Here is a 27687-nt window from a genome sequence, read left to right as displayed (position 1 = left end):
AACGACTAATGTCTATCAGTTGTTGTAGTAGCTGCATCTCGACATCTCCATTTCTTCAGTAAGCTTGTCTTCGAGATGTTAGACGCAATGTAGACCATTTGTTTTTCGAAGGCATTTCGTAAGTAGTCATAACTGTCGTTGTAGAAATGGTAAACATGGTATACAAAATCGTTAATGAGCTGAGATTCTCCAGGGGGAGGATGCAGTGAACTGAGTTAATCATGACCGTCACCTGTGCCAGAATAATGAAATAGCTTGTCCTCGAGCTGTAACAAATATAAGGGGAATAGGAGATGTGTATATGTGAGAAGAAGGTTTTATGATGATTCTCAAATGTGGGATGAGGCTGGTGGATGCATTCTGGTGCATTCGTATAGGTTATCGGAGAGAAATAAAGAAGGTGTGTAGTGTCTTTTGTAGAAGGTGGTTCAGTGGAATAGTTTATTAATAATAGGACCTTTAGTCCAAACAACAATGGAATAGCGGCAGGCACAAGCACGAATACGCACACTACTGTGGTCAGCTGGCGTGCTGCCTCTTATATAGTGCGCCATTAAGAGAACACTGGGGACAGTTGATGCGCTGCATCTTACACAATCTTACTACGACATTGTGTCACGGAAATATATTTGTAACAATGCATTACGGGGACCAGGATATATGGTAGAGGTTCGGCGGCTATGGCCGAACACTCCCGCCCAGTCATATAAAGTAAGCAGACAGTAATAATAGAGGAAACAACACTAACAAATGAAACAACCATAAGGAGACAATGATATAAAGCAAGAGTGTATGTTGCGTATATCTCACGGCAACGGTGTTGCACATATTAGTAGGTGATTGATCCTTGCGTTCGTTGTACTGATTGAGAATTTGTTGCGTATTGCATGTTGTGGAGGCGGGAAGGCGTAATGAGGAAATAGTATTGGAAGAATAATTGAATGGCAGTTGAAGAATAAATTAGATGACGGAGGACGACTAGTTGAATAGAAGAATGTTTTCAGAATTTTCTTCTTTTGAAGGGGGAATACCAGAACGGGCTCTTCCATTGCAGAGCAGCGAAGCAAGGTGTAGTGCCTTTTGTAGAAGGTGGTTCAGTGGAATAGTTTATTAATAATAGGACCTTTACTCCAAACAACAATGGAATAGCGGCAGGCACTAGCACGAATACGCACACTACTTTGTAATAGACTGGGTACTGATACATCTCCATGAGAGATGGGAGCTGCGTTTAGTTGCATCATTATTTATTGCTCGCGTCTGTTTAGATCATCAGCTCTTTCTTTTGATGCGGAAGCAAAACTTGCGGAGTGGAGGAAAGGGAAAAAAAATGGAGCAGCTGTACGTTCGCGGCAATTAATTTGCGCGTCCGGTTTAAACTTGGAGGCTGTTGCGCAATTCTAGACTAATTTGCATTGCATACTCCACGTACCAGTTGCAGTTTCGCGGAGTTAACCTAGTGTGTAAGGTTGCCAGGTGATAGGTATACCAAAGGAGAAGATATATATTTATGGGGAAATGACAAGAGAAGAAACAGATAACGATTAGCAAGTTGTCATGTCGAGACAATTGAAATGTTCTACTATGTATTTTCGCGCGTTGTTTACCTATAATAACATGTAAACTTGGAATTACAGTTTAAAAACGTGTAACAAGTCCATGCTGAAGCATTAAGTTTAGAATTTTTGGAGGATCGGGCATGAAGAGGAATAATTGCTTAGAGCTGTAAAAATTGCTCAAAACTATTGAACATATACTTTCGTATAAAGATGCATAAAAATTTAATATTTCGAGCGTTCACAGCAGCGATTAAACAGCATAATTATAAGTTCAGAGTATGAAAACGCAGAGAAAGCGGGAGCTTGCTCGCACCGAGTATTATAATTTGTTTTCTTATATCAGGTTCACTGACAGCATGCTTTGTTAGAAACAAAAGGCAAAAAAAAAACACTCACGCATCGTTCGCTGTAGTATCGCATAGATAGAATAGGTAGGGAGTGAATAGGGTAATGAAAGAAATTTGTTCCCATTTGAAAGGAGCTCTAAAGCTTTTTTAAGGACCTCCATGTCAAGTTATAGGGACGTCTTCCTATACTTGATGTGTTACGGGAGTTTAAATGGTTACTATAAATATTTATTACTATTTTCAAGTTATAGGGAGCTCATCCTATTTTTGGTGTGTAGCGGGAGTTCATAGAGTTATTATAAATAGTTATTGGTATATACATTACATGATGTAAAGGCGAGGCTCGTGCCAGTCGGGTGGCATGGCCGAGGATGTGAGACTATTATCTCGTCCGACAGCTTCTGATGGATATCAGCCGTTGCTTCTTCATCCCGACAGCTTCGTCGAATCGGTCCAGTAGAATGGGTCGCGGCCTTCAGCTGTCCAGCACAGTGAGATGACTCATCCTCGAGTTGATGAGTGTAGGAAATGGACAAGGCATTCTTTGCGATTGTTCCCAAGCGTTATGTAAGTTAGGTGGATGTCAGCTCGGATTGTCAGATAATAATAAGATAACTAGAGAATACCAAGGTTGTCTCTGTAATACAGTGTACAGAAATAAGTTTTCTCAAATCCCTACAACTAGTATCAGCAGAATACCCAGAAATTAAATTAATAGAGCTAAAGAATAAGAGCAGAGGATAGGAAATAAGTGAATCTGCCACAGAACAAGAACAGGAGTGCAGTGATGTGTTACACAATGTGACAGAGGAGTGCAGAGACAGCTGCTCGCCAGACACTCGTCCACTTTCGGCTACCTTTTAGTGAGAACGCTTACACTACGCTGCCTGATAGGTGAGTTTGTTGGAATTGTAGATTCAAACACGAACTTTTGCTGTGTATATGTGTTTATTGATTGCTAGATTTACTCAAGTATGCCATTCACGTTGTGTTGGAATTTCTTCAGTATTTCAGGAAAAGGTCCAAAATCTCGTGGAGTATGAAAAGACGGTAAATTTGACCGAAGTAAATGCTCTCTGCATTTTCATGAAACTTTCTAAGATTCCGTGCACCCACCTCTCTTCGCAACGGAATGTTGTTTACATAATGTTTACAAGTGTCGTACTTCTATAAGTGTTAGGTACATGTACACTCTATTTCAGAGAAATTTCGTAGTTTTTAGATCTTTTCAGCAATCTGTAATAGTCACTTCAGAGTTTGAAATTTTACACCATGTAAAGAAAATACCATGCACACCTAAAAAATGTTTCCCTACTCAAATCTTTGACTGATCTTGGATGTAGTTCAACTTCTAAACTGATATGTGACCCATAGTAGTTACAGACTCTAAATGGAACAGATGTCCAAGAACTCCAGACAACCGAGAACAATAATCTACAGTTGAGAGATGACATGACATGACAAGATGGAATGCCACACTAAGAAAATGTTTAAAATATTACTCTTCATTAGCTCTCATGATAAAATATTACAAACAAGAAATCATCGAGAACAAGAATAAATAAGCAAATAACCTAAAGAACCTGCTATCAGTTTGAATGTCACGTCTTTAACCAAAACGGACAGATCACGCACTCCGGGCACCCCATTGCAGTACAAGTATCACAGATACAACGTACCGCATAAACAACTTATGCGAAATATACAACCAAAACCAGTGCATTCAGTTTCAGAAAAGCACCTACAGAAACATTAAAACCCGTCATTGACACTCTATGAAATAGTGAATGATTTGTACCATAACCGAGCAGCACAGATGAACGAATGAGTGGGGAACTACGATGAAAGGGGCGAGGAGTTGATATGTCGATGAATTTACGTCGGGGAAATGATGCAGTGAAACGTTAAAAAATGATAAATTGAGAATGTACAGTACAGACAATAGTTAAGGTTATCCAGTAGGTGTCTCGAAAATGTGTGCGTGTCAATACATATTGCGGCCGAGATCGTCGCCAAAAAAAGGTGAGTGTAGAGGGAAAGAGCATCGCTCACAGTCCAGTAAGAAAGCAGTAATTAAAATAATGAAGCAATTGGCCGAAAGAATTACGAGAAAGGAAAACATACACATAAAGGGAAACCGCGTAAATACCAAGTAGATTTGTACCGAATCTGTACAACCGGGTCTACAGAGCACACCTACGTAGACGATTAACGAGTTAATATTTCGTTAAACACATACCACATAGTTATTAAATGAGACTTAGAAAGACTATTATGTGAAATATGTTGTGAGTTGAAGGATAGTTGAATTTGAGTGTAGTATTACATGATGAGTCTCCCAACCGAGTGATATAGTCGAATAAGTGCTTGCATATGAATTGGGAGACAACTTCGGCGCTCTCCTGATACAACGTCGATATTTAACCAGGACAATGCATTGTAAGTTTCCAACACGTGCCTAAAAGGAAATATAGATTGAGCGAACGGGAACAATAGTCCTTTGGTAATGAGAAAAAGTAAACAAAGCTACTCGTTTAAAGTGAAACGTAAGCAAGTGGAGTCTATGCTAAGTTGTCCAATGTTAAGTGATTTGAAAACAAGCAGTATGCTCACCTCAAAACCTCATCCGTTCGAGTACTATCCAGCGGATGAGCGCTTTCTTTTTCCTGTTTATCACCAACGGCTGACTTTCCTTGCAAAAATTCGTCACCCTGAACTTGGAGAATTTAGAGAGTTAACACTATTCCTGTCCCTTAGTGGCATATTGTAGTACATAAATGTTCGCTAACGCATATTCTAGCATCTCATTATATCAAATTCTTACTTCATCAAGCCATTTCCAGTCGTTAGCGTTTACTGATCTAAGTTCTTCAGTCAATATGAGCACAACTACAACTAGCACAACAACTAACACTACTCATGCGATGTTTTTCATCACATGAATTGAAAAATGCGTGTGTTTGTTTGAGACCGAATGCACAAAAACGTATGAGGTAATCTTAAAAAAGTATAAATTGCACAGGCACCTGATGAACAAGAGGCACGTTGATATGTAAAGATGATTTCAGATGAACTGGTGTCCTATTCTTTGCTCCCGGACAACTAGACCAAAACCAGTCTGGTACATCGGCTGCAGGAGCAGTAGACACATAGTAACCGGTTGCTAGTGGTTGGTTTTCCATTGACACATCTGAATAACATCCGGATATACTCTAGTAGAAAAACATAATTTCATTTCAATAGTCAATATGCGAAATTAAATGCATACCAGCAGTATTTTCAGAGAAGAATGAATTCCCTGCAGTTCTGAAACTAGCACTTGGTTGAGGTGGCCCAGTGTCCTGAAAAACAAAAAGTCCTAATGATCGCCGAAGTGTGATTACTGAAGAGATTAATGTCACATTAAAAAGCAAAATCAAATCCCGCAATACTTACATCAATTAAACAAACTGTTACTTGAGAGTCGTAGAGACACCTACGAGACTGTGCATAAATTTTTATTTTTTTCTGGGGTGGCTCAATATATTCTGCACCTTTTTAGTTCTATCTCCAGAAAAAAAGGATGATAAAATGTAGCAAGTCCTGACCATGCACAAACTAGACAAGAAGTCGTCTCCAAGATCATTTCCATCCTGTGGGATGTCCATGTCAACCAAGTCCATATCCCAGTCATCATCTCCAGCTGCATGTTGGTCAGCTGCGCCAAGCTGAAAACAATAACAATTAGTACAAATCAGAACGTGATAGAGGGGAATGTGACAGGGAAGAGTAAATAAAACAACAAATTGATTACCTGGATATCTGCGCTAGTGGGAAAGACCATGATATGAGTAACAGTTGTGTCATCTGGTGCGGATGAGCGAGTTTTCTTACTGAAACAAACAAATGATGCGGTTGTCTTTGAAGAACAGACATAGAAACTTGCCTGTACGCATCCGTAGCAGTAAAGCCAGGGAAGATGTGCAAGTAGGGTTCAGGTTCTGTAGACACAAGGCACGCAGAAAGGATGCTTGGTGTACCGGTACAACCCGGCATTTGTGCACATGCGCTACACACTTCTTTGAGACGGGCTGAGTGACGTTTTAGAGACGTTTTGTTCAGAAGGTACGTCCATGCTGAAAGGATACAACTAGGTGATCTTCTCGGAACGATTCACAAACAGAAAAGAACTCTATAAGCGAGATTATCGATCGCTTTCAGCGTTATTACTGTCTGTGAAATACTTATTCGCCTACCAAATGTAAATATTTTATCGCCTCCGTCAGCAGCCTTGACTATATGAATCAGAGACAACAGAGTGAAACAGCGAAAATAATTGTTAAAAGAGAAATCCTTCCTGGTAAGTTGGAAATCAAAAACTAAATCTTGAAATAATCACAACGGATGAATCCATGAAAGTCCGTCTCGTTTTAGAATTTCTCATTTTGAAAAGCAAGTTGTCCGATGTAGTTCAGATAAAAAAAAACTAGCGCTGAGAAAAAGTAACGGAGTCAAGTCACCTTGAAATATCTAAACGACGTGTATTTCTTGTACTTATAATTTGTACTTTCAACACTTCAATCAGTATAGAAATGGAAAACCTAACAGAAAAATGAATGTATATCTAAGGGAAGAAGCTGGATTTATCTTGAGGATTAGTTCCACCAGCCGAGAAAACAGATTTTGCAATGACAGAGAACTTAACAAACCCCCAAGGACTACTTTACGATACTTGAACAGCGAGTTTCTGTACAATGCGATAAATCGATAGATGAAAAATCATTCAGTGCATGATATATGAAGTGTATGATATCAAATACCGGATAATATTGAGTCAGAAATAAGTCACTTCATTATCTCTGTTTATCTATTTAAAATGTAAAGATGACGGTAAAATGCGAGACTTCAGTAGCAATGGCAAGACAATGTATAAATAGCTGGATTCTCAAGAAGCAAAAATGCAGTGTTAAAAAATATCTACTTACCCCTAAACTCTCCATGTCCAATGCGCCCAAGCCGACCAATAACAAGTCTCCAATTCCGTGTTTCCATGCAAAGTACGCCAAGAATGTACGTCCATAAGCGGCTCATTGCATCAAGAATTTGAGTTTGTTGACGATATTTGTAGATACTGGACATTACAATTTAGGCTCTCCTATTCATAGATGAAAAACGAGGAAGACGTACTGATGATCGTGGCGTGTTCGCAAGTTAATCAGACAGTTATCATTGAGGCGTCCCAGGGAATCGGTCACGGCAACACATAGCCAATCAGAACCGATCACACAATAAGTAACGTACATTACCTTCAAAAAGAAGTAGAAATAAAAAACATTTCTTAGAGAAACAATAAAACATACTTGCTCATCGGGAGAAGATTGTATTATCCTTCCGTTCTCATGCTTTTGATAGAGAAGCGGTGGTGGTGCAAGGTGATAAGCATTCGATGGCACCTGAACATTCAACTTAGTGATCCGCCTAATAAATAAAGGAACAGCTAATCAATAGACCCTGTGAAAACTTGCCTTGTAGAACACATTCGGGCCATTTCTCTCCCACTCATCTAGCGAATCAAGAAGGCTGCTACCAGGTCCAAACCTTGTCATACATCGTGCTTGTACGCTTTTAATGCAATCAGCCGTCAGAACTCTAGGCTGAGTATACACGGACATAACAGTCGCCTGAATTAAAGTCACTTATGAAAGTTGCGAATGATTAAATACTCTTGATATGAAAGTTGCGAATGATTAAATACTCTAAATACTCTTGATCTTAATAAGTACAAACATTTAGTTTAACAATGCTAATATTCAGTCCTTTCATCTGTAAATTTCCCATAAAAAAGTGCTCATTGTGACCAACTCCTCAGGAAAGTATAACAAAAATGGACTGGGAAATACACACTTAGAAGAAGCGATTACGTTCAAAAAATTATCAAGAGAAAGTAGATGGAAAAAATACCCACCCTGAGAGATTCCACCGCTACACAGTCAACTTGTTCACGTTCGCTACCACCTTGAAAATTTGTAATCAAAATTTGTCATGTGTGAATAAAACTGATGAAGAACACTAAAAGAAAAACAATTTACCACTATTTTCGAAAAGATACTGTGACGTTCCACTGTCGTTAGTGTAGTCAGGTAAATAACCGAGTAGATCCGTAACCTAAGCAAAAAAATTCAAAAAGTACTAAGTCTGCATATCTCGTATAATAACTCAAAATGACGTCATTAATACGCACCTGCTCCATCGGAACAATTTCCAACTGCAGCTGCGGTCTACGACGTAATGGAAGTCGCAGACACACCGTGTTAAATGCTCTCATCACGGCTAACGTCGCAACTCTTGCGAACAAACCGCTTCGGAACTCGGTACCCCATGTGAATGCGTTGAACTTCAATTTGTTAAATTTTATAGATCCTTCTCTTGAATTCTTCCAAAACAAAAACGATCAACTTACTACATAGATCACTACCACGTGAGGTAGAGTGCCAGGATCATCGACCGGAATGTCTTCTGGTTCTAGCGGCGGTTCAGCAAGTGGCGGTTCCGGCGGAGGGACTGTCGTCCCTGGTTCGGCTGAGCCTAAGAAGAAAACCACATTTAGGCCTCAAGTTTGGAACATCTAGTGGGTTTGTAGCTTTAGCCAAACAAAGCTGAGGTACTGTGCCTGGAAGCAGTGGTTTCCAATTTCGGGTACAAATGATATGGAACATCACTACTTTTTTACTTCCTTTTCATTACTATGTTAAGTTTAATCAACTAAAGAAACATGAAAGAAGCAAAACTCACTTTCGGCTAGTCGCTGTTCAACAGCGAGAGCAACAGCAGCTGCAGCAGCTCTTTTAGCGCGCCCATCTAGAGCCAATGTCTCACGGAATGCAGGCCTCTCAAATAAATCGTCTCTTTCAGATAACACTTGGAGCAGGTACTCTTCCATTTGTTGCGTGAAAAGCTGCAATAAGACGGTTCACTCTCCTCATATTACGGGACAGTAAAACACAAAATGAAACAGTGACTGACGCGCAGCTTTGTCATGAAGCCCTTGTTGTCCACATATCTGCCAACGAGGTTGAGGAAGTCGAGTGTGGTGGTCTCCGTTGGATATTTACCACTTTGTGTTCGGCTGCCTACTTTCACACATCCATCACGTCCATCACCTCCACTGGGCCAGGCAATATGACGTCCCAAGCGCATTCTTTCATACATTCTGTAAACATAGTATACTACAGCGTGAATGAACTTTAATGATGAAACATTAATACTTTAGTTTCATTATGAAAAAGAAATGGAAAGAATCTCAAATGACAGTCCTCCGAAACCTAAAGATTAGACATCGGATCTGAGTTAGAGTTGTCGTTCTATTATAGTACGATTTGAAATGAATTTTTGATAGTGTGATTTGAAATCCATTCAAATTTCTTTTCACTTATCGTATAAATAAATAGTTATAGTTATATCGTATAATTAACTTCAAGAAATATCACTGTTAGCACAAACTTACTGGCTCAATTGTTCCATGTACTTCGTTGCCATGGCGCAGACGTCTGAATTATCTGGCACCACAGTGAGGTACAGCACATCCTTTGGTTGGTCGATAGGTCCAAGTGACAAGTGCTCCCAATGACGTACAACCTATTGAATTGTCGTTAGTACACGAAAACTTTTAATAAGAGAAGCGAAGAATAAATGAAAATGTAAAAATGACAGATGAAAAATCTAAAAATTATCAATCACGGAAACGAAAAGAGTGAATAGACGACCGAAGAAAGCAAACAAATGTTCTATGATTGCAGCGACTAAACGTAAAAGACTAACATGGGGTGAAGCTCTGATCGCATCTTTCTCTGCAGCAACATTTATATATGGGATCGGTTCCGGCTGGCTTATATCATCGTCATGATTTGCCGAATGTTTGTGCTGACTTTTACTGGTCAGTGCACGCCAAGTTAACGGTCCTTCTACGATGTTACCGGGTGTTCCATGCATGCACCTGAAACTAATCGATCTATAGAGCATGTATGAAACAGTATCTATATAGTTATCACAAACCTAACAACTCTCATTGCTCTTTCCAGGATAGGACCAATTTCTGAGAGCAGTCCTCGCCATTCCGCTTCTCGAGGATCTCGGACCTCATTTGCAACCTGGAAATAGTTTTTTTTTTCTCGGTTTTTTGAATACCTTAGGTTTCCTTTCTGATGAATGTATCTCTACCTGCAACCCCCAGGGATGGAAAAACTGTAAAATCGGCTGATTTGTACTCCTCGATCGATTTCCACTAACTAAAAAGATGCGATTCAAAAAAGTCACGCAGCACTATGCCGCAAAGATAACAAATTAAAAAAAATTAAGAAATAAGAGGGAATTAAGAGGGGGAAAAACGAACTTCTTGACATTTCGGCAGCAGAGTTGCCAATCAACATTAGCTCTGTAGCATCAACCTGTGACAAGACGTACTCGGCGTTGCTGGACACATCGAAGCCAACTTCTTGAGGCTGAAAAAAGTTGTTTTGCTTAAAAAAAACTACTCGTTAGCCTTGTTTCAGCATATTCCCAACAAAAAAGGAAAAAAAAAAGTTTAAAATTATCTGTAGCCAGCCATATGCTCGTTCACACATCATCGCTTTCTAGATCTCCAGATCCTCCTTACTCAGGAAATAAATTGGAAAAGAAGAAATAGCAGAGACCAAACTAACCTTAATCGCCTTCTCGGCTTGCTCTACAAACTGAGCTATTTGATGGACCATGAAACCCACGTAATGTTGCTGACACATAATTCGGAGTAAATCTAGCATATTCACATCGGTAGAACTTGTCGAATCGAACCTGTAAGTGAATTTTATGCAATTTACATGTAAAACAAAATAGTTACAACACTTTAGATTAAAAAAGATGATATGTAAAGGGTTTATAGAATGTCTACTAACCACATTTGGCTGCTCGTCTGCAAACCAACTTCTGCTCCTAATCCATTGACGGGTGCGACGGAATGTTCTATAGCCGTTGCTTCCCGTGAATCTTCAGGAAACAGTCCAGAACACAGCGATAAGTAACGATGTCGAACGGCACTGAACCAACACATGATAGTTTGGAAAGAAAAGCAAAATCCATTGGTCATATTCTTGTAGATGGATTTCGAAAATTGAATAAACTAAAAATAATTGTTTTTCGATCAGACTATGTACAGAATACAGAATAGAATATTTGATGTAGGGTTTCTTATTTACTATATACAGATCTCTGTTGAAAAAAACTCATAGAGACAGAAGCAACAATCACCCAGTTATTTCAAAAAAAAAAAAAAAAAAGAAAACTATAAAGACACTCTTCGAATACACCAACAGCAGCGTTGTGCGGTCAGAAATACTTTAAGGTATATCTTAGAAACTTTTAAAACTCACCTAAATCCACAAGTACATGGATTTCCCTCAGCTAAAGCAAACCCGCTCCATGAACCAATCTGTGTTTGTTGTACATGTGAGGGCATTCGCAACGGATCAGGTGGGGTTAGATACAATCCAAGCTCTCTAAAATGTCAAACGTCAGAAGTCGATTGAAAAACATTGGAAAATTTATCTCGATAGGTAAGACCATTGAAACCAAGTGAAACATACCTTGCCCGTATAGATGTGTTGCATGAACAAATAGGACAAGCATCAAAGACAGAATCAAAGTGCAAATCGAGTATCGTGTCCTGAAGTGAAAGGAAATGAATGATAGGAGAATTGAATCAGCGTCGTAATCTTCATTTCATTGTCAAAGAACAAGGCAAGGAAAACTTTACTTACTTGTAGTATAATTGCCAGTACAACGCTGGAACCTTCTGCGTATGGAACAATAACTTCTCGCGGCGGTTGAGTTGCTATCTGCATTCCACCTCCTGCTGGTCCCGGTCCAGTCGTGCCATAAGAGTTCATCATTGGCATAGGTGATTGCGATGGCATCATCTGAAACATTCGCACCTGTTCAAGACGAAAAGAATAGCTGAAGGAAGGAAGGTACAGATGAGAAACAGGCAACAGAATGGAACATGTAATTTCTTTGCAAATAGTTCTTCATAATAAAATTATATTAATCACAATCATATGGGGATATTTCACCCATTTGAAACTTCATTTTCAGAGAGTTTCGACCATACATATAGTGGACTTTAGCAGCGCCAATGCTAACCTGCTGCATCGAGTTCATCTGCATCTGACGAATATGAGGGGGCTGCATCGGTTGCATTTGATTCATTGATCCATAGGGTGGAGGAGGACCGGGAGCACCTGGGTAAGCAGGTGGAGCATTGGGATGCGGTGGGCCCATCATATTCGGACCTGTAGGTCCGTAACCACCCATCATTGGCGGTCCACCGTATCCACTGGTGCTGCATGGTTGCATCATTGGCATCTAAAACTCGTCAAGAGATAAGTGGATAATAAGAGGAAGTATTATCAAAGTGGCTCTGTAACAAACCTGTCCAGGTGCACCTGGATACATGGGTTGGCCCATTGGTTGTCCCATAGGACCCATACCCATAGGGTGGTGGGGATTCATTTGGCCTGCAGCTGTGTTAAACATGGGCCCGTGGACAAAGTTGTTCAGCTGCTGAACAGAGTTCGGTGGTGGCATCATTTGACCGTAAGGACCAGAGCTGGGTCCATATGGCGGTCCCATGGGCCCAGGACCAGGCCCTACAGGAGTCCCCATGCGTCCACCCATCATAGGTGGTGTACGAATCTAAAAATAGATTCTAGAAACTGGTAGAAAGCCCTAGTTCGAACAGGTCCAACTTTAATGCCTACATATACTCGAGAGCACAACTAACGAGCAGAATAGTCAAATGCCTTCTAACCGTAATTCTAAGTGGTCAAAAACTCCGAGTATCTCACCTGAGAAGCCGGAAACTGTTGAATGTGATGAGACTGAGGCGGCTGCATTGAATGCATCTGCATATGTGGAGGGTTCTGTGTCATACCACCGGTAATTGGCCCAAATGTGGGTTTGTAGTTGTTCGGATTTGGAAATGACATTACGGAAACGGGCGGCACTTGAGACGGAGCAGATGAAATTGAAGAAGAGAACTGCGTTGAAAACAGTCCATCAACATGTTTCGGCACTCGCTTTTCCATAAGTCGAACTAGTTTTTGGTAGTCAGGAGGCATGTGTAGTGGTGTTCTACGAGTCGTAAGAGTAGCACAGAGAACTCTAACATCCGCTGCTGGGCTGAATCTCGTCGAAGATGGGACAAACTTTTTCCGAACGTGACCATTTACCGGAAGTAGCTCTATGCGTCTCCAGAGTTTGCTCTGGAACAAACAGCGTTGAAAAGAAACGAGAACAAGTCAACGATTTACTACTCACCATTTTGCTCTCAGACGGGACCAGATCAATAACTTCATCTTTGGAGTCATCAGAATCCTCGGAGATATTCTCTTTTTCAAGAGTGGTTTTTACCTCTGGTTTCGTCTCCATACTCACTGACAATGGAGCTGCTTGTTGTGCGCTTTGCTGATGATTTGTTGTTATTGTTGTTGAGAACAATGAAGGGTCCACAGTGCTTGCCTGGAACGGAAGGAGTAAGGAATTCTTTGGACGAAACGCGCATGTTGATCAAAGTTATCCCCAAGGAAAATTTCACAATAAAAAGTGTACCGTAATAAGAAAAAAAGACCAATGGTTTTGTCAAAGAATTGAATCGTGGAACATAGAAGTAGCGAGCCAAAAGAAAAGTGTACCTGTTGCATTGAAGGCATGCTTTGATGTTGATGTTGCATAGCATACTGTTGATGAGGCGGCAACATAGGAGCTGGACTGAACTGTTGTGCTTCAGATTGTACACTAGGTGGAGTGGGATAAATGTGATTCATCGACGGATCTCCACAAGAAGGTGGACCTCCTATTCGCGGCCAACCTCCGTAGTTCATTGACATCTAAAATACGTTAATTTCACCATGTTTTTAGATTAAAAAGACGAGAAAAAAAGCACTACCGCTGCATATCCCTCCGGCCTCTCATTGCTTGCTGGAGGAGAAAGTAAACTGATGTTATCCGTCGGAATCCCTGCCACTGCTTCATCTATCTCCATAGCATCAAGAGATGAACCTTGAGTAGAATCAAAAGGACCAGGTACTGGATTCAACCCAGACGGACCCTCCCCTAAAAAGAACACACAAGTTTTTCGACTGTCCTTTGTGACGAAACACGGATTAAACGAACCAATCGCTCTCGTTTCGTCGCCATCAATCGATGAGATCTGCTCCTCCACTTCAAGATCAGAGTCACTGTCGTAAGTAGGGGTGACGCGACCGGCATAAGGTGATACTCGGGCTTCCATTTCTTCCTGAAGTAAAGCATAACTTTTCTAATGCACATCAAAAAGAAGAAAAATGTTGAAAATACACACTCCCATAGTTGTCGACAGCAAAGCCATATCAAGAGTATCCAAATCAGGCCACTCGATATTTCCTTTAGATTTCCTCGATCTCTTCTTTGTGGATACTTGAACATCGGGCTAAAATAATGAATTAGTTCTAGCAATCGCTTGATTCCAACGAGAACAGGGTAAAAGTAAAACCACCTTGTTTTTCAAATCCAACTCAGCCGTAGTCCGAGTCATGGACACAGTCGGATCCGATTCTGGGATCCTTCTACGATGTTCTTCTAATTCAGGAGGAGGGGAAGTGGTTGCTGGGATCTGAAGGATGACAAATACTTACCACCTCAGTGTTTGCTTGCAAAAGAGATACAAAAGCGCTGCTCACAGTTTCTTGGCTGCCAGGCTGCTCTGGACTAGCGGGTATTTTAATGCTAGGGGGATAGCTGGAACGTCGTTTCTCCCCAGACCGTCGACTATGATAGGACATGTAGTACGGATCTTCCCGCAATGTCGGGTTGTAATAACAGTTGTAATCACGTTGGCGCTCTTCTTGGCTAGCGGTTGGGGGTACCCGGGATGTGCTGAAGCAGAAAAGTATGTGCAATAAAAGGAAAATGAAAAGATGTGGTTGGAATCCTGCATTCCTAACTAATAAATTTCTAGTTTTTTTTTCTCCATGAATATGAATATGAATAAATATATAAATATGAATCCACAAAAGAGCTACTCTTCAGCCGTCAAGGTGAGAAGGAATGTGTATCAAAAATAAGTGAAAAGCGACAATGGACAAAGAAAGACAAGGATTTTTGTCGAACACCTAGAACAATCAGATGAGAGGAGAGAACAGTGTGAGAGAGATTTAAAAAGGTGGTCAAAGCCACTAGAAATACCAAAGAAAAACACAATAAAATAAAAAAGTTTACGAAGCATCAAATGTAATTCAAAGGTTAAACAAAAGAGCTGACCTGCTAGGTTGGAAAATCTGATTAAACACATCCTCCGGAATTTGATCTGCTGGTGCACTTGGCCATGGACAATTTGTACAAGGCGAAACGACCTTTAAAAACAATTACAATGTTTTCTTCTTAACGAAATTATTTGAAATTTTCAACTCTTATCCCAAGAAAAAAAGTGCACTATGTTCGTAATAATATATATGAAAACGTATTTCTTTTCCGAAGAAAGATGTAGCAGAAATCACTATCCTAGTCGAGCGTGTTCGACCATGTGAGTACGCCTAGCCGAAACATTAGAGAAAAACTATATTATATATGTCAATCTATGAAATTCCACTCTTAGTTTCAATCGATTTTTAAACAAGAATGAACAAATACAAAAGAAGAAACAAGACAATAAAAATGAAGTTAATAGACCATGCCCACTTGGCAAGGCAAAACTCATAATACAAGAAGGAACAAACAAAGTCACTGAAGAAAACGGCCTACATACCTTAATTGGGGTGAATGGGCTGCAAGCAAGATTTTCATCGTCACTCGAATTGGAGGGCGTAGCTACACCAAAATGATAGCTGAAATTAATTTTTCAAGGAGTTTGTAGGGATCATACACACATTACAACATATACTTTTGAATTTGACAAAGATTCACCAAAATCGGGGATTCAAAACATTTAGTTTGATATTTTGTATGTATTTTATATTCCACAGGCACAGGAAGGCCATGCAGTATTAAAGATCTCGAAAAGATTTCTCGTTATCTCCCAACAATATCAAGCGAGAATACTTAAACCGGTGTGTTAGAAAAAAAAAATCAAATGCAGCTTATTTAGGCACTAACTACGAACATCTAATAGGAGGCCTAAAGCAGGTGCTCTGTAGAGTTATTATTCAACTTCCAAGAATAAAATATCACAAAATGTGGCAACAGTCTAATTACGTTTAACTAACCATGCGTCATCGGGGCTGCAATAAATACCAGTAACGAGGCTTTGCTTGTCGGTGTCGGCCCAGGAAGGAATCCCATTGGTGTCGTCATCGGATGTGTCCTGTTCGCTTCCAACTGATTCTGTTGGAGAAACGCTTTCCTCAACTGGGTCCGACTTCAGTGGAAATCGACGATGGTATGAGTGTCTAAAACAAGCAGTTGTTCAAACAATGAACAACATCACCACAAAAGATATCATTTCACTTTGTTCTCCGCTTGCTTTGCTTCTTCATCACAGTGCAAAGCGGATTAGTCTTCACCATGCCAGGCCTTTGCGCCACTTTAATGGGAGCTGCCAAGGGGCAGTCTAATTCTGGCTCCTTTTCCAAAGATGCCCAGTACTCAGCCGAAGGTTGATGGGTGCAATTATCGCAGGAACAAGAGTCATTTTTGCTTGGATCAATGAAATTCCACCTGAATCTCCATGTACAGCAGATAATACTAGAATTAACAAAATATTAAAGAAAAAAACTTTCGTATTTACCTAGTGTCATCATCCGATTGAGGCGGAAAGGGTGCCTGGAAGGGTCCTACTTGTGGTGGAGGTGCAGGAGCTGGCTGGGCACGCGATGGAGTCAGGTACGCATTTTGGAGAACTCCTTGCAAGTACGAGTGCCCATTAGCATTCGACACCAAGAGCTGGTTCCGGCGACCATTATCAGGAGCTACATATGACAAAATATGATACGCTTAGGGATGGAGATGTGTAGAAGGATCAGATTTCTCACATAGAAGTAAGTGAGAAAACCAGTTTATAGGAACTACAAGACAATCTGAAACTTTTCCAACATTCCAGAGATGTTTTAGATGAGATTACCAGACAATATGTTCCAAGTGCAACCACAGCGTCATTGTCCTTAGCCAGAAAGGAAGAAAAATGAACGAGAGACAAGGACCCAAACATATAGATTAGCATTATAATTCATTACTCTCATGATAAACCTAAATACCTACAAAACATAGAAATATGTCAAAATTTTTGTTTATAGACCTTATTTGAGTGTTAAGAAAATTTTCAAACATAAGACTATATGAATTGTACACTGATTCTTTTTATCAGAAATAAAGGAAATGAAGTGACAGATGTTAGAGTGCGAAGATTGAATCTCCGCCAACAAATTGTAGTATCAGAGAAGCAAGAAAGTGAAGAAATAGCGTGCATACCCAGAAATTGATTATTCCGATGTCAAAAACAACAAGGTAAAAGACCGGAAATCGCAAACGTGAGACGAGGTAGCAGCTTCACCAAAGAAAAAGGAAGGGAGAACAGTACTTACCTATCAGTTCATCTGGAGTCATAGAGGGAGCAACAGGTTCGTCTTTGGAACAGGATGCGGCATCATCTTCCATGGTCACACAGACGTAGCAAGATGGGTACAACATACGAATACCATCGATCTCAACTGGAACCATGCGTGGAACTCCTTCGTCCTGAAAAATAGCATATCAGAGATATTCCATTTCTCTTCACTGTATGTAATTTGTTTCTTCTTACCCTAGCTTCGTCATCAGCATCATCAATATCTTGAGCAAGAGAAGGAACAAATTCTTTCCATTCTTCCCATTGTTTTTCCGCGCTGGGCTGATTTCGACCAACTTCGGTTTCGCGTGGTAGTAAGACAGCACGAAGTGACCACGGACCGACAACCACTTGAACCCTTTTGCCGCACTCCAGATGACTAAATGAATAACTCCAGGCTCGATGCAAACCACACAAAACTGGTCTGTATATCCACAAAAATACGAGGTTTCAGGAACTTATTCATTTACATAGGAAAAACGTAGCTGAAAGCAAAAATAATGTCATGTTAGAACTTTTACCGCTTTGATAGGCGCAAAAGCGGCGGTTGTCGTTGAGCGTTCACTGTCATACATACTGTGTTACCCCCATGTACAAAAAACTGGACGTTTGTAGCCATTATATAACTGAAATGCTGGGATTAGCTATGTTTACATTACGAATGGAAAAGAAGTAAAAAAAAATCTAATTGATATTGTAGAACTAACTGAGGCAGGAGATGATGCCTTCCTGGTAGCGGTTGTCGAAGAGGACGAGTAAACCAGCGGCCAAAACGGACAAATCCATCAAGAGCCATACTTCGCTCAATCATCGTATGCAACGCTTGGAACAACAGCACCCGTACCTCATAATTGATGCCATTTGCAGCAGTACCAACTCCATTGTTGTCAGCATCTAAAAACAATGAAAGGAATGTGAATTGATCTGTGTACAATCACTGAAAATTTCTAGGTTGCAGAGAACAAGAATGACATGGAAAAGCACTTACAAACCTTCTTCAGTCATCACGAAAAAAAAGGTGAAACTCTATCTCAATTCGTTCTAAGTATGCGGAACAACAGTTGCGAACATCAAATACAAAAAGAAATCAAATGGCAGAAAAATCATAAGATAACGACAATCTTCCGAAAAGAGCGGAAATGTTCCTGCGATCGCAGCTTAAAAGAAGAGTTGTTTAAGCGCGAAGCCAATCTGATTTAACATATTCATGATAATGATTGTAATCACTAATCATCATGATTGTAATAAGCAATTGTCGTTATATTCGATGGTTTTCTCCAAAAGGTTAGTCGTGAAGAAACAAAGGCAGATAATTGAAAATCTCGTAATTCGGAGATCAGAATACGTCACCAAATGAAAATGTCATTAAGATTAAGAAAGAACTGTAATGGAACGAAAAGCCAAAAGCAACTGTAGGTACTGTAGGTGTTTTGGGTCCACAGTTTCATCAGTTAACGCAAAGCACTTGCATTCGGACATCAAAAAGATGAATGGTTGGTTATAATCCATTGAAAACTTATTCATTTATGTTACTTTATTTATAAAAAGAATAAAAATAGCCAACCATACCAAGATGTGAAGTGTTAACGGAAAGTTTTTCAGGAGGTTCGTTGGAGTACCAGAAGAGCCATAGCTCCTTCGAAATTTCATTTGTGAACGAAGGAAGTGGAAGCGGTTCGTTCGGTTTCAATTCCAAAGGCTTTCGTCGCCAAGTACATATCAATCCGTCCTGAAATTGTTGCTTCGTCAGATTTTCCACCGCATGCAGCGAAGCGAATGAAGCAATAAAAATATAGAGAATGAAACGCACCCGCAGACAATTGCCGTATGCTTTCAGAATGGGGTCGCTTTGAACGGGAACTCCACGAGGCGCATTTGACGGTGTCAAAAAACAACGCCACTTCAGGCCGTTCAACTCAGTCTGTAATTTGGTAATACGAACATTTAATGTTCTCCAATTGTCAGTAGTGAAACACAGAATTTTAGCATGCAGGAAGAGCATCAAACTAAAACTCACCAAGGCATAGACATTGGAGAAGCAATCCTCCAAGCTACCGCCATTTATCGCCATAATGGCGTCCTAGTTATGTTGAAGAAACGCAAGAAACACTAGGCAATTTCCTGAAACGGAAATTTGTATGAAGTGCGGGCGAATAATTTCACATGATACAAAAGTAAGTTTAACAGATATGAATAGGCACTGGCGGGACTCTTCTATGTTTATGTTAATTTTCCGTTGAATCGATAAACAAAATGCACTTAAGGCAATCAAATTATTCCGAAAGAACTGCGAACATGAAAATATTTGAAGGAGAAGAACATTATGAACTATTTTTACTTCTATTTGAACTGGACAGTTTTACAGAAAAAAAATAAGTAACGAGCTGTTGACCTTTTTGGTTAAAAGCGAGCAACAGGAATTGATTTCACAACGGATCAAAAACAAAAATGACACGATCCTACGGTCAGAAAAGTGCATGTCTTCTTGCTTAAATATTTATAGATGAGGCACATTATATGATTCTGCATTGTTTGAATCGACTTCTTCGTTTTTCATAAAATAAGTTTTAACGCGGACATTTCCATAGATGCAAAAACTTTGCGGCGAAGTATCGTACGTAATTTGAATGCTTTTAATGTTAAAATGAACAATCCAAAGATATTTTCGAACAAGAACGTCGTTAAAACATTTCTGAAGACGGTGAGCACATAATTCAGACGCAGTTTGTAGAAAATCCCTTGTTGTACAATGAAACTGCAATAGAAGTCCATAGGATTATTTTCTACGGGTGAAACGCATGATTTTCCTTTTGCTGTTTTAGGCAAATGACTACGAGCAGTTGATCAATTTTTGCAGAAATGGGCAAAACGTATACACTACAAAGTGGATAGCTTAAATTGGCTGGCTCTTTCCTGTTAGGCCGAGGTAATTTCGCCGAAACTATATTTTTCCGAACTTACAAATTGCTAATTAAATGTTCTGGAAATGACTCTGAAGTACACATAAAAAGTGCAGCACTTACTAGTGGAGAAATTTGTTTAAAGAGGCGAGCAATCAACTACATTAATGAAAAAGTTAGTTCCAATGAGAAGTCCTCAAGTAGTGAATTCAACGCATCGTGTCTAGAAGTTGCCTCACTCAGTAAAAAAAAAGACCCCTTAAAAAAGCTGCAAAGAATTCGAACCTCTCATACTTCTTTTTCCTTTTCATTTGACGAAATATGGATAACTAGTGGCTTACATTACAGTGATAGATATGTATCTTTCAAGCAAGCAATAACGAAACTGACTTTTTCTATTCGCAGCGAATAAATTGTAGGTTGCCTCATCAACGGTAATGAGGCGTTGGATGTAAATGTGTCTGCATCACATAGTTGTAAAATTCCAAACGTTGCTTAGTTTTGAGCATATTTTTCATAAACTGTGTAATCTTTCAATAGAATATGAATAAAGGAAAGAGACAACGATATCAATCCTATCATCAGAACGACAAAGTCTCGTGCTCATCTCTTAATGAGCAGCGCACATAGGGAAGATTTGCAAAAGAAATGCTTATGTGCTAGGTTATAACGTTTTCCCGTAACTAATGTTAGTTTTGAAGATACATAAAGTTCCTTGTTTTGCTTTAATTTGTCTTTTATATCGACAACTTTCGGATGTAAAATAATAGTGTGTGTGTGGACACTTCGAAAGAAAGCCACATGGAAAACTACACCACCGACGGATACGCGAAAAAAAGTGTGGCCTCAGTTAACAGAAAAAAAGTAGATGTGAGAACGATCAGTGTCCATTTTGAATGAAAAAAAAGCTGCAAAAAATCCAAAACAAAGATTCGACAGCAGCTTGACAACCGAAAAAGAACGGGGAAAAAAGAAAACAATTCAATAATTTTCGAAAGAAAAAAATGAACAACGAAAAAAAAAGAAGCACTGACCTTGACTAACTTCATAAGAGTCGAACAGGATGAGTAATGAGCGGATAGAGGAACTGCAGTAACAGCAGTAGCAGCAGGAGCAGTAGCAGCAGCAATAGCAAAACGCAGTATGCTATTTCCACTAGTCGATGAGACGATGGCGTATATGCGATGGAATAGACGTGATCGTCGTCGTCGTCCTCGTCGCCGGTTGTGCGTATATAAAAATGCGCTGTTGACACTGCAAAGAATGAAACCACGCTAGATGTGCTGTGCGAGGCGCATGACCACCACCACCATCGCCACCACAGCACACCGCGCACAAATGCGAATCGACACGAAAACAATGCGATTTCCGGGAACAACGCCCGTCGTTAGAGAAGTGTGCAACGAACTTTACGAATGATAACAGATCTTCTGGATGACCACCACCATCACCTGGTGTCACTAATCGATACGACCTTAAACAGGTAAAAGATGCGGATCGGTGCGACGGGAGCCGTGACGGGGGTACCGCGCGACGGGATTGGCGGGCGGACGAACGCGACGCGACCGCAACGCGCGGCACCCGATCAATCCCAGAGACCAAGGAGACAGCGGACGCGGCCGCTGCCGCGGCGATGGCGACGGCGGCTGCGGTGCCGGCGATCACCCCCCGCTTGTGCCCCCGTCGTCGTCGCCTACCGTGTCATCACTCTCCTGTCTTCTGTATGTGTGTATGTATGTATGAATGTCTGCGTCTCTGCCGCCACACGCCTGTGTGGTCGGGAGGTGACTCTCGCACTCTTTCACGCTGTCCACCGCACCGATGTTTCCCTCCGTTGGGGATCGCTCTGCTTCTCTGCGCGCTGACCACCCGCAGGGGTCTTTGACCGTCTGGTGCCCGCTTTTGCCAACCGGCTGGTCTCTCGCACCATGCGTCTCTGTACCTATCGATGTCCTGGTGCGATTTTTGTTCTCAGGGTTCGTAGATCATGTGGAAGCGATTGCATTCACTCCTTTCTTTCTTTATATTGTTCCAGTCTACTTTTTCTCTTTGAGAATTCATCATCTAAAGCGTAAAAGTTCGATTTTCCTCGAATCTTGGCATGATGAATGCAACTTTTCGACTATCTATTCATTCACCTTCTCTTTCTCTACTTTCTTCCATCTTCTCTTTCGTTTTACATTTTAGAATGGTCGTACTAGTGTTGATGTTTGTGTTTGTTGGTTTTGCTTTATTTTTGCCATTTGGGCTGAACTCGCATTTTTTTCGCACTCATTTCGAAATGAACTTAAGTAATTATCTTTTCAATCTTCCCCTGTGGCACCAAATTCGTCGAAAACTGATTGATCGGACTAGTTCGAACTGAATTGTTCGAAAAATTTACAAAAAAAAACTTTACGAAAACACAATCCGGATCCCTTTTAAATATCTGACCGCGTGGTAATCCGCTAAAAAGCAATAAGCGTTCCGTTTCGTTCATCGGTTTCAAACTGATCTCCTGGACATAATTATAAGGAATGTTTGGGAATTTTCGGCAACTATCGATGAAACCGTGTAATTCATTTCTGTGTGCGCTACGTGATGCAACGATTAGTGATGCTAATTATGTTTCCTCGTCAATAATAAAATTAAAATAGAAATGAAACTCATGTTACAGAATCCTGCTCCGTATTTCGCTGACATTGTGTTTTTAGCGAATTTTTATCACCTTAATTCCCATTGTTGACTATTCGTTTTTAATTAGGTTTTATGACATCAATTTTCAAATTATTGTCTGTTCACTGCTCACTGTTTCCCTCTCTTTTCTTCATAACAACAATTTTGACATTTTTGTAAATCCACAGTTCATGTTGCAATTCTGTTTGGGACTCATTTCGTAAGTCAATTTCTACTGGCAGCGGTAATGACTAACTTCGTAACCGTCTGGCAACCTAATCATTTCGATTATTCAACAAACGACCCTTCCTTTAGGACAATGAGGGTCATTTCGGTGCAGGGCAGTGTTCCTACAGGGCTCGCTTATTCTTCGAATCTAAATTCAAATCTGGTGGATATTTTCCAAAATCATGTGTAGATACAAGGATAAAACATTAAAATAGATTTACGACGAATGTTCCTGTATTTAAAGTCTCATTTATTTCCCTTGACGTGTGACATTGCATTGCACTGAATGGTGCAGACTATCATATACTGGCACAGAGCACTTTTTTCTTGAGAAATTATTTCACATTGACGGATAGTTCTGGCTCTGTATCAAATTCCTCGTCGACTCTACTACTCTACACAAGTGAAGGGTCAGTTTTTCTGTTGTTGTGAATGTTAAGAATTGGTTGAAAGAGGTTTCTTCTCAATTCTCAATTAGACTCACCTCATAAATGATAGTGATAAATGACTGAAATTTCTTGAGGAGACGTAATTATGTTGTTTTTTCTTTCGTCCTAGGAGCACTCAGAGGTGTAGAATGTCTGCAGAGGTCGCTTTTTTTATCACAAAATTAACATCTTACGGAAACACCAGGAAAAACGTGGAGTTGGGTCGTAGATTCGGCCCCGCTCATCGTTCTCCAATCGTCGCTAGAAACGGTGTGGAAAACGGTGACCTTTCCTACGAAATCAGTTGCAACGTACTACCCTTCTGCACGCGCTGCGTCTGCGAGCGAGCGGTCGAAGATCAATAAGTTTTTTCCATGGATTTTTCCATTTTTTCATCCATGTAGAAGTGAAACAAATGAATAGGCTGTTGAGCGGACCGAAGCACATGCAAAGATGCGCGTTCTAACGCACCTCGTAGGAAATAATGCGGTTCCCACGCTTTTATTTGGGCAACTGGGGGGAATTGAGCGGGTTCAAGCTCGTATCCGCAATCTACAACCGGAGCTCTACATTTTTCGTAGGATTTTCATACCAAGTCAATTTCCTCATACTCTGTCTTTGAAGGGATAACATCACGAATTTTGGTTTTCCGATGGACAAACGCTATAGGCAGTAGATTGCGGGACCAGAGATGGTTCCGCTCATCTCTCCACAGTCGTAATATAAAAAAAAACGGCGTGAAAGGCTCCGTTTTTCATGACGATTTCAGTTGCAACGCTCCAGAGTTGTAGACGCGCCGCATCCAGCTGCAAGCGGTCGAAAGCCAGTGAGTTTCCTTGGACTGGCTGTTCAAGCGAAACCCATGAATAGGCTCCTGAAGGGACCAGAACAGAGGAGCGTTTTAATGTTCCTCGTAGGAATTAAACGTTCCCACGCGGTTTTTCAGGACGATTAGGAAGAGGTGAGCGGAACCACTCTTGATCCTGCAATCTACAACCCCATCTCTAGCTTTCCCCGCAGATTCGCTCACCACGTCTCGCTCGGTTCGTGGCATGCTGCTTTTAAACGTTGTTTGTGATGGTTGGGAGGACCAGTGCTAGTTTCTCCAAATTTGAGAACATAAGTTATATGGTTGTCTAATTTGGTATTTGCAAATGAAATAGGATGTAAACCATTTATTTAACGATTCATGAACGATGGAAAGATGCAATTCAACTTTTTCACAGAAATGCCGAGAAACGATTCGTGAATGAATTGTTGGGTATTGAACAAGACATAAGAAGTAATAGGTTAATGCGATTTTGCACCAATGCTGTTTTGCTAGAATATTTGCGCATTTGCATCGCAAAGGTCGCATGCGACGCAATGAACTTCTGTTCGGGAACAGCGAACTGAAAAAAAGAAACTGCGTTGACGTAACGGTTTAAAATGTGAAAACATGCAGTGTTGTATTCCGTTATGTAATAATAATAATAATGTAATAATGTAATAATTGTGGTGAATCATTTCTTACATTTGTAATTAGCCAGAACGAAGTTGCGAGGAAGAGCAGAATGACTATAAAGAAATTTCCATTTATTCTGAAGTAGATCAGCTGAGCTTCCTAATTGTATGTCACCATTAGTTCTATATTTCCTATTTGCGTTGTTCAAATGTTTATTTTAACGTATTATTGTTGATAAGTGGCATTTAATTGGGAGATATCCTGGTAAGAATATATATATATCACAAAATAAGTAATAATATGGTAAAATATAATAATAATAGAAATAATAATAATATAAACACGTAACAAAAAGAGTGGTGACACTCATATCGGAATTTTAGTTATCGCCTTTTTTTTCCGAGCCACTACCCCCACCTTCAAACACCCCTCGAAAGCGATTTTAGTGTCCGTCACTAGAACTTATCAGTAATTTTTCCAAGAATCGGACGTTTCTTCCATTATTTCATTACATCCGTATGTTTGGAATACGAGAACATGGGAAAGGACTACTGTTTTTTCCTACATTTGAAAATTGTTGTTTTTCGATGCTCACTCTTCCTGGAATCATTGTTTTTGAATTTTCATTTTGCTTCAGTGAAATTAGAATTTATCACCTATTGTTTAAAGTAACACTAAGTACTAGCAGATCTTCTTGCTGGAGTATAGAAATAGGTTTTCCATAGTTTTTTCCTTGGGATATATTTTTCTGCAGGTATTACGTCTGCAGTGAACTTTTTATGTTTCAGGACTGTCTGTATCTCTGCTTGTTTATCATCTTTTAGGAGCAATTCTCATCACAAGCCTTTCACAACGAAGTAGACGTTGGCTTTCAACTCATTTAAAATTTCTGAATTAGTGAGTAGACTTGACTGTGAGAGTTTACGTAGGTGGAGGTGCTAAAAGTTAAAATAATAATTTATTAGTAAAAATAGGGTTCTAATGGCTCCAGTGGAACGACACAGCTCCATGTTCATTAGAATTTTTGTGATTCAGATTGGTCCAATGCCTTCCAACTGCTAACTTTTACCGTGAACTTCACAAGAATTCTAGCGAAATCTAACTGAATTCTTGTTTTTCTTTCGAAGAAATTCACAAAATTCAATTCACATCAATATGCTTCTTCTTCGAAACGGTTAAGAACGTAGGAAATCGGTTCTAAGGAAGAAAGTTCGAGGCTATATGGGAATAAATTAGTCACATGTCTTTGATTGTTACAGATTCCGAACAGCTGTATCCCAATCTTACACTGAATGTTCTGATGATAACTTTTTGTGTTCAAGTAGAAGAAATCCGATATCTCTCATATGACTTGTTTTTTTTAATGGAAACATTAGTTTAAACTCCGAGAAATCATTAGGCGAGCACAAAGGCCCTTTCTTGAATTTGTTGGGACGAGTTCGGGGTAATTGGTTTAAGTTGGGTCCGAATCTAAAGGTTATCTAGGGGTTGTATTCAATGAAATTAAAAATATATTAAAAAAAAATTAAAAATATAAACCACAAAATAAAAAAGTAAAGTAAAAAAAAGAAATTGTTATAAAACTGTTTGCAGTGCGCAGTTTTTTAGTATATCAAATAGCTGATCATTGTAACTACAAATGCAACACTACTAAGAATTTGAAATTAAGCTTAGCAGAAATGCGCCTAGTCGAAACGGAACATTTTTCCTTATCGCAGTTCCTTTTCCTATTCGTTTTCCAGTGAACACGGAAACAGACTCGATAAAGAAGAGTTTTCGTTGATGTTCTGAACACCGCATTCCTCTTTTCATCTTGCTTACCCGATGAAATATGGCATCGTCAGTCAGTTTTTTTTTTCTCTGCGATCGTTGATGAGAATCGTTGCAAATTATCCACGATTTCACCTCTACCATCACGTTCACAGTTTGTGAAGTCAGGGTAGTGGGAACATTTTCAGTACTAGTACTCTCACTGCTTATCTTTTTCGTATTTCATGGAACGGATCAGTTTTTTTTACAGTTCTGATTGTTCGATCAGTTCTTATTAGTTTTTTTTCACTGCTTTTTTCTTCTCTCCCAGAGTGAATCGATTGCATCCTGAAATCTAAAACATCTAAATGACCTTCATTTGAAATAGAAAAGAAAATAAACCAAGTCGTAGGTATCATTCATGCCCTACAACGCGTGTTGAGCAAAGTTCTCTTGTTTTCAAACAGGTGTCAGTTTAACACATCATTGGCGAGGTTTTAGATTTCACGCCTGCTCAAGAAAAACCTCAACTCAACATTTCCGTTATAGTAGGGTTAAAAAGACCTGAAACTTGTCCTATTCAACAACGTTGTATTCGCAGAACGTGATTTTCCAGGGCAATGCGATGATACAAGTTGTATGTATGTGTGTTTTCATCAAATATAGGACTAGACATTTGAAAAAAAAAATTAAAGTATCGACGAGGACTTTTATTGGGCGGAGGGTAAGGGTTCCTGCGACCTGGATCCGGCTGAGAACTAAGAGGAAAAAAAAAGACTACTTTAAAAAAC

General features: G+C 39.9%; 2 protein-coding genes across 2 annotated transcripts; both read right to left on the bottom strand.

The window, feature by feature from the left end:
• Positions 1-4228: 4228 nt before the first annotated feature.
• Positions 4229-19563, bottom strand: RB195_016991 (uncharacterized protein; the record flags this gene model as incomplete). Its single annotated transcript, XM_064183775.1, has 49 exons — positions 4229-4364; positions 4520-4617; positions 4933-5096; positions 5175-5247; positions 5494-5613; positions 5700-5778; positions 5832-6021; positions 6871-7016; positions 7073-7191; positions 7246-7338; positions 7411-7566; positions 7851-7900; positions 7975-8050; positions 8127-8279; positions 8346-8470; positions 8678-8840; positions 8909-9095; positions 9390-9520; positions 9704-9878; positions 9938-10032; positions 10103-10170; positions 10275-10383; positions 10585-10714; positions 10816-10956; positions 11290-11415; positions 11503-11582; positions 11677-11835; positions 12059-12280; positions 12347-12610; positions 12763-13179; positions 13235-13435; positions 13609-13803; positions 13863-14029; positions 14090-14213; positions 14277-14384; positions 14451-14567; positions 14635-14830; positions 15215-15306; positions 15699-15777; positions 16156-16338; positions 16397-16606; positions 16677-16857; positions 17470-17623; positions 17688-17871; positions 18014-18118; positions 18200-18386; positions 19062-19221; positions 19303-19413; positions 19510-19563. 49 exons carry the CDS (start codon positions 19561-19563, stop codon positions 4229-4231), a joined length of 7053 nt encoding a protein of 2350 aa, XP_064039656.1.
• Positions 19564-19601: 38 nt separating this feature from the next.
• Positions 19602-22322, bottom strand: RB195_016990 (uncharacterized protein; the record flags this gene model as incomplete). The annotated part of the gene is made up of 4 exons (XM_064183774.1): positions 19602-19613; positions 21427-21646; positions 21801-21866; positions 22207-22322. The coding sequence occupies 4 exons, from the start codon at positions 22320-22322 to the stop codon at positions 19602-19604; spliced, it is 414 nt and encodes a 137-aa protein (XP_064039655.1).
• Positions 22323-27687: the final 5365 nt, after the last annotated feature.

Source organism: Necator americanus, chromosome II (genome assembly GCF_031761385.1).
Source record: "Necator americanus strain Aroian chromosome II, whole genome shotgun sequence".
Lineage (NCBI taxonomy): Eukaryota > Metazoa > Nematoda > Chromadorea > Rhabditida > Ancylostomatidae > Necator > Necator americanus.
The sequence above is the reverse complement of the archived record's forward strand: the minus strand, read 5'-3'. Positions and strand labels throughout refer to the sequence as shown.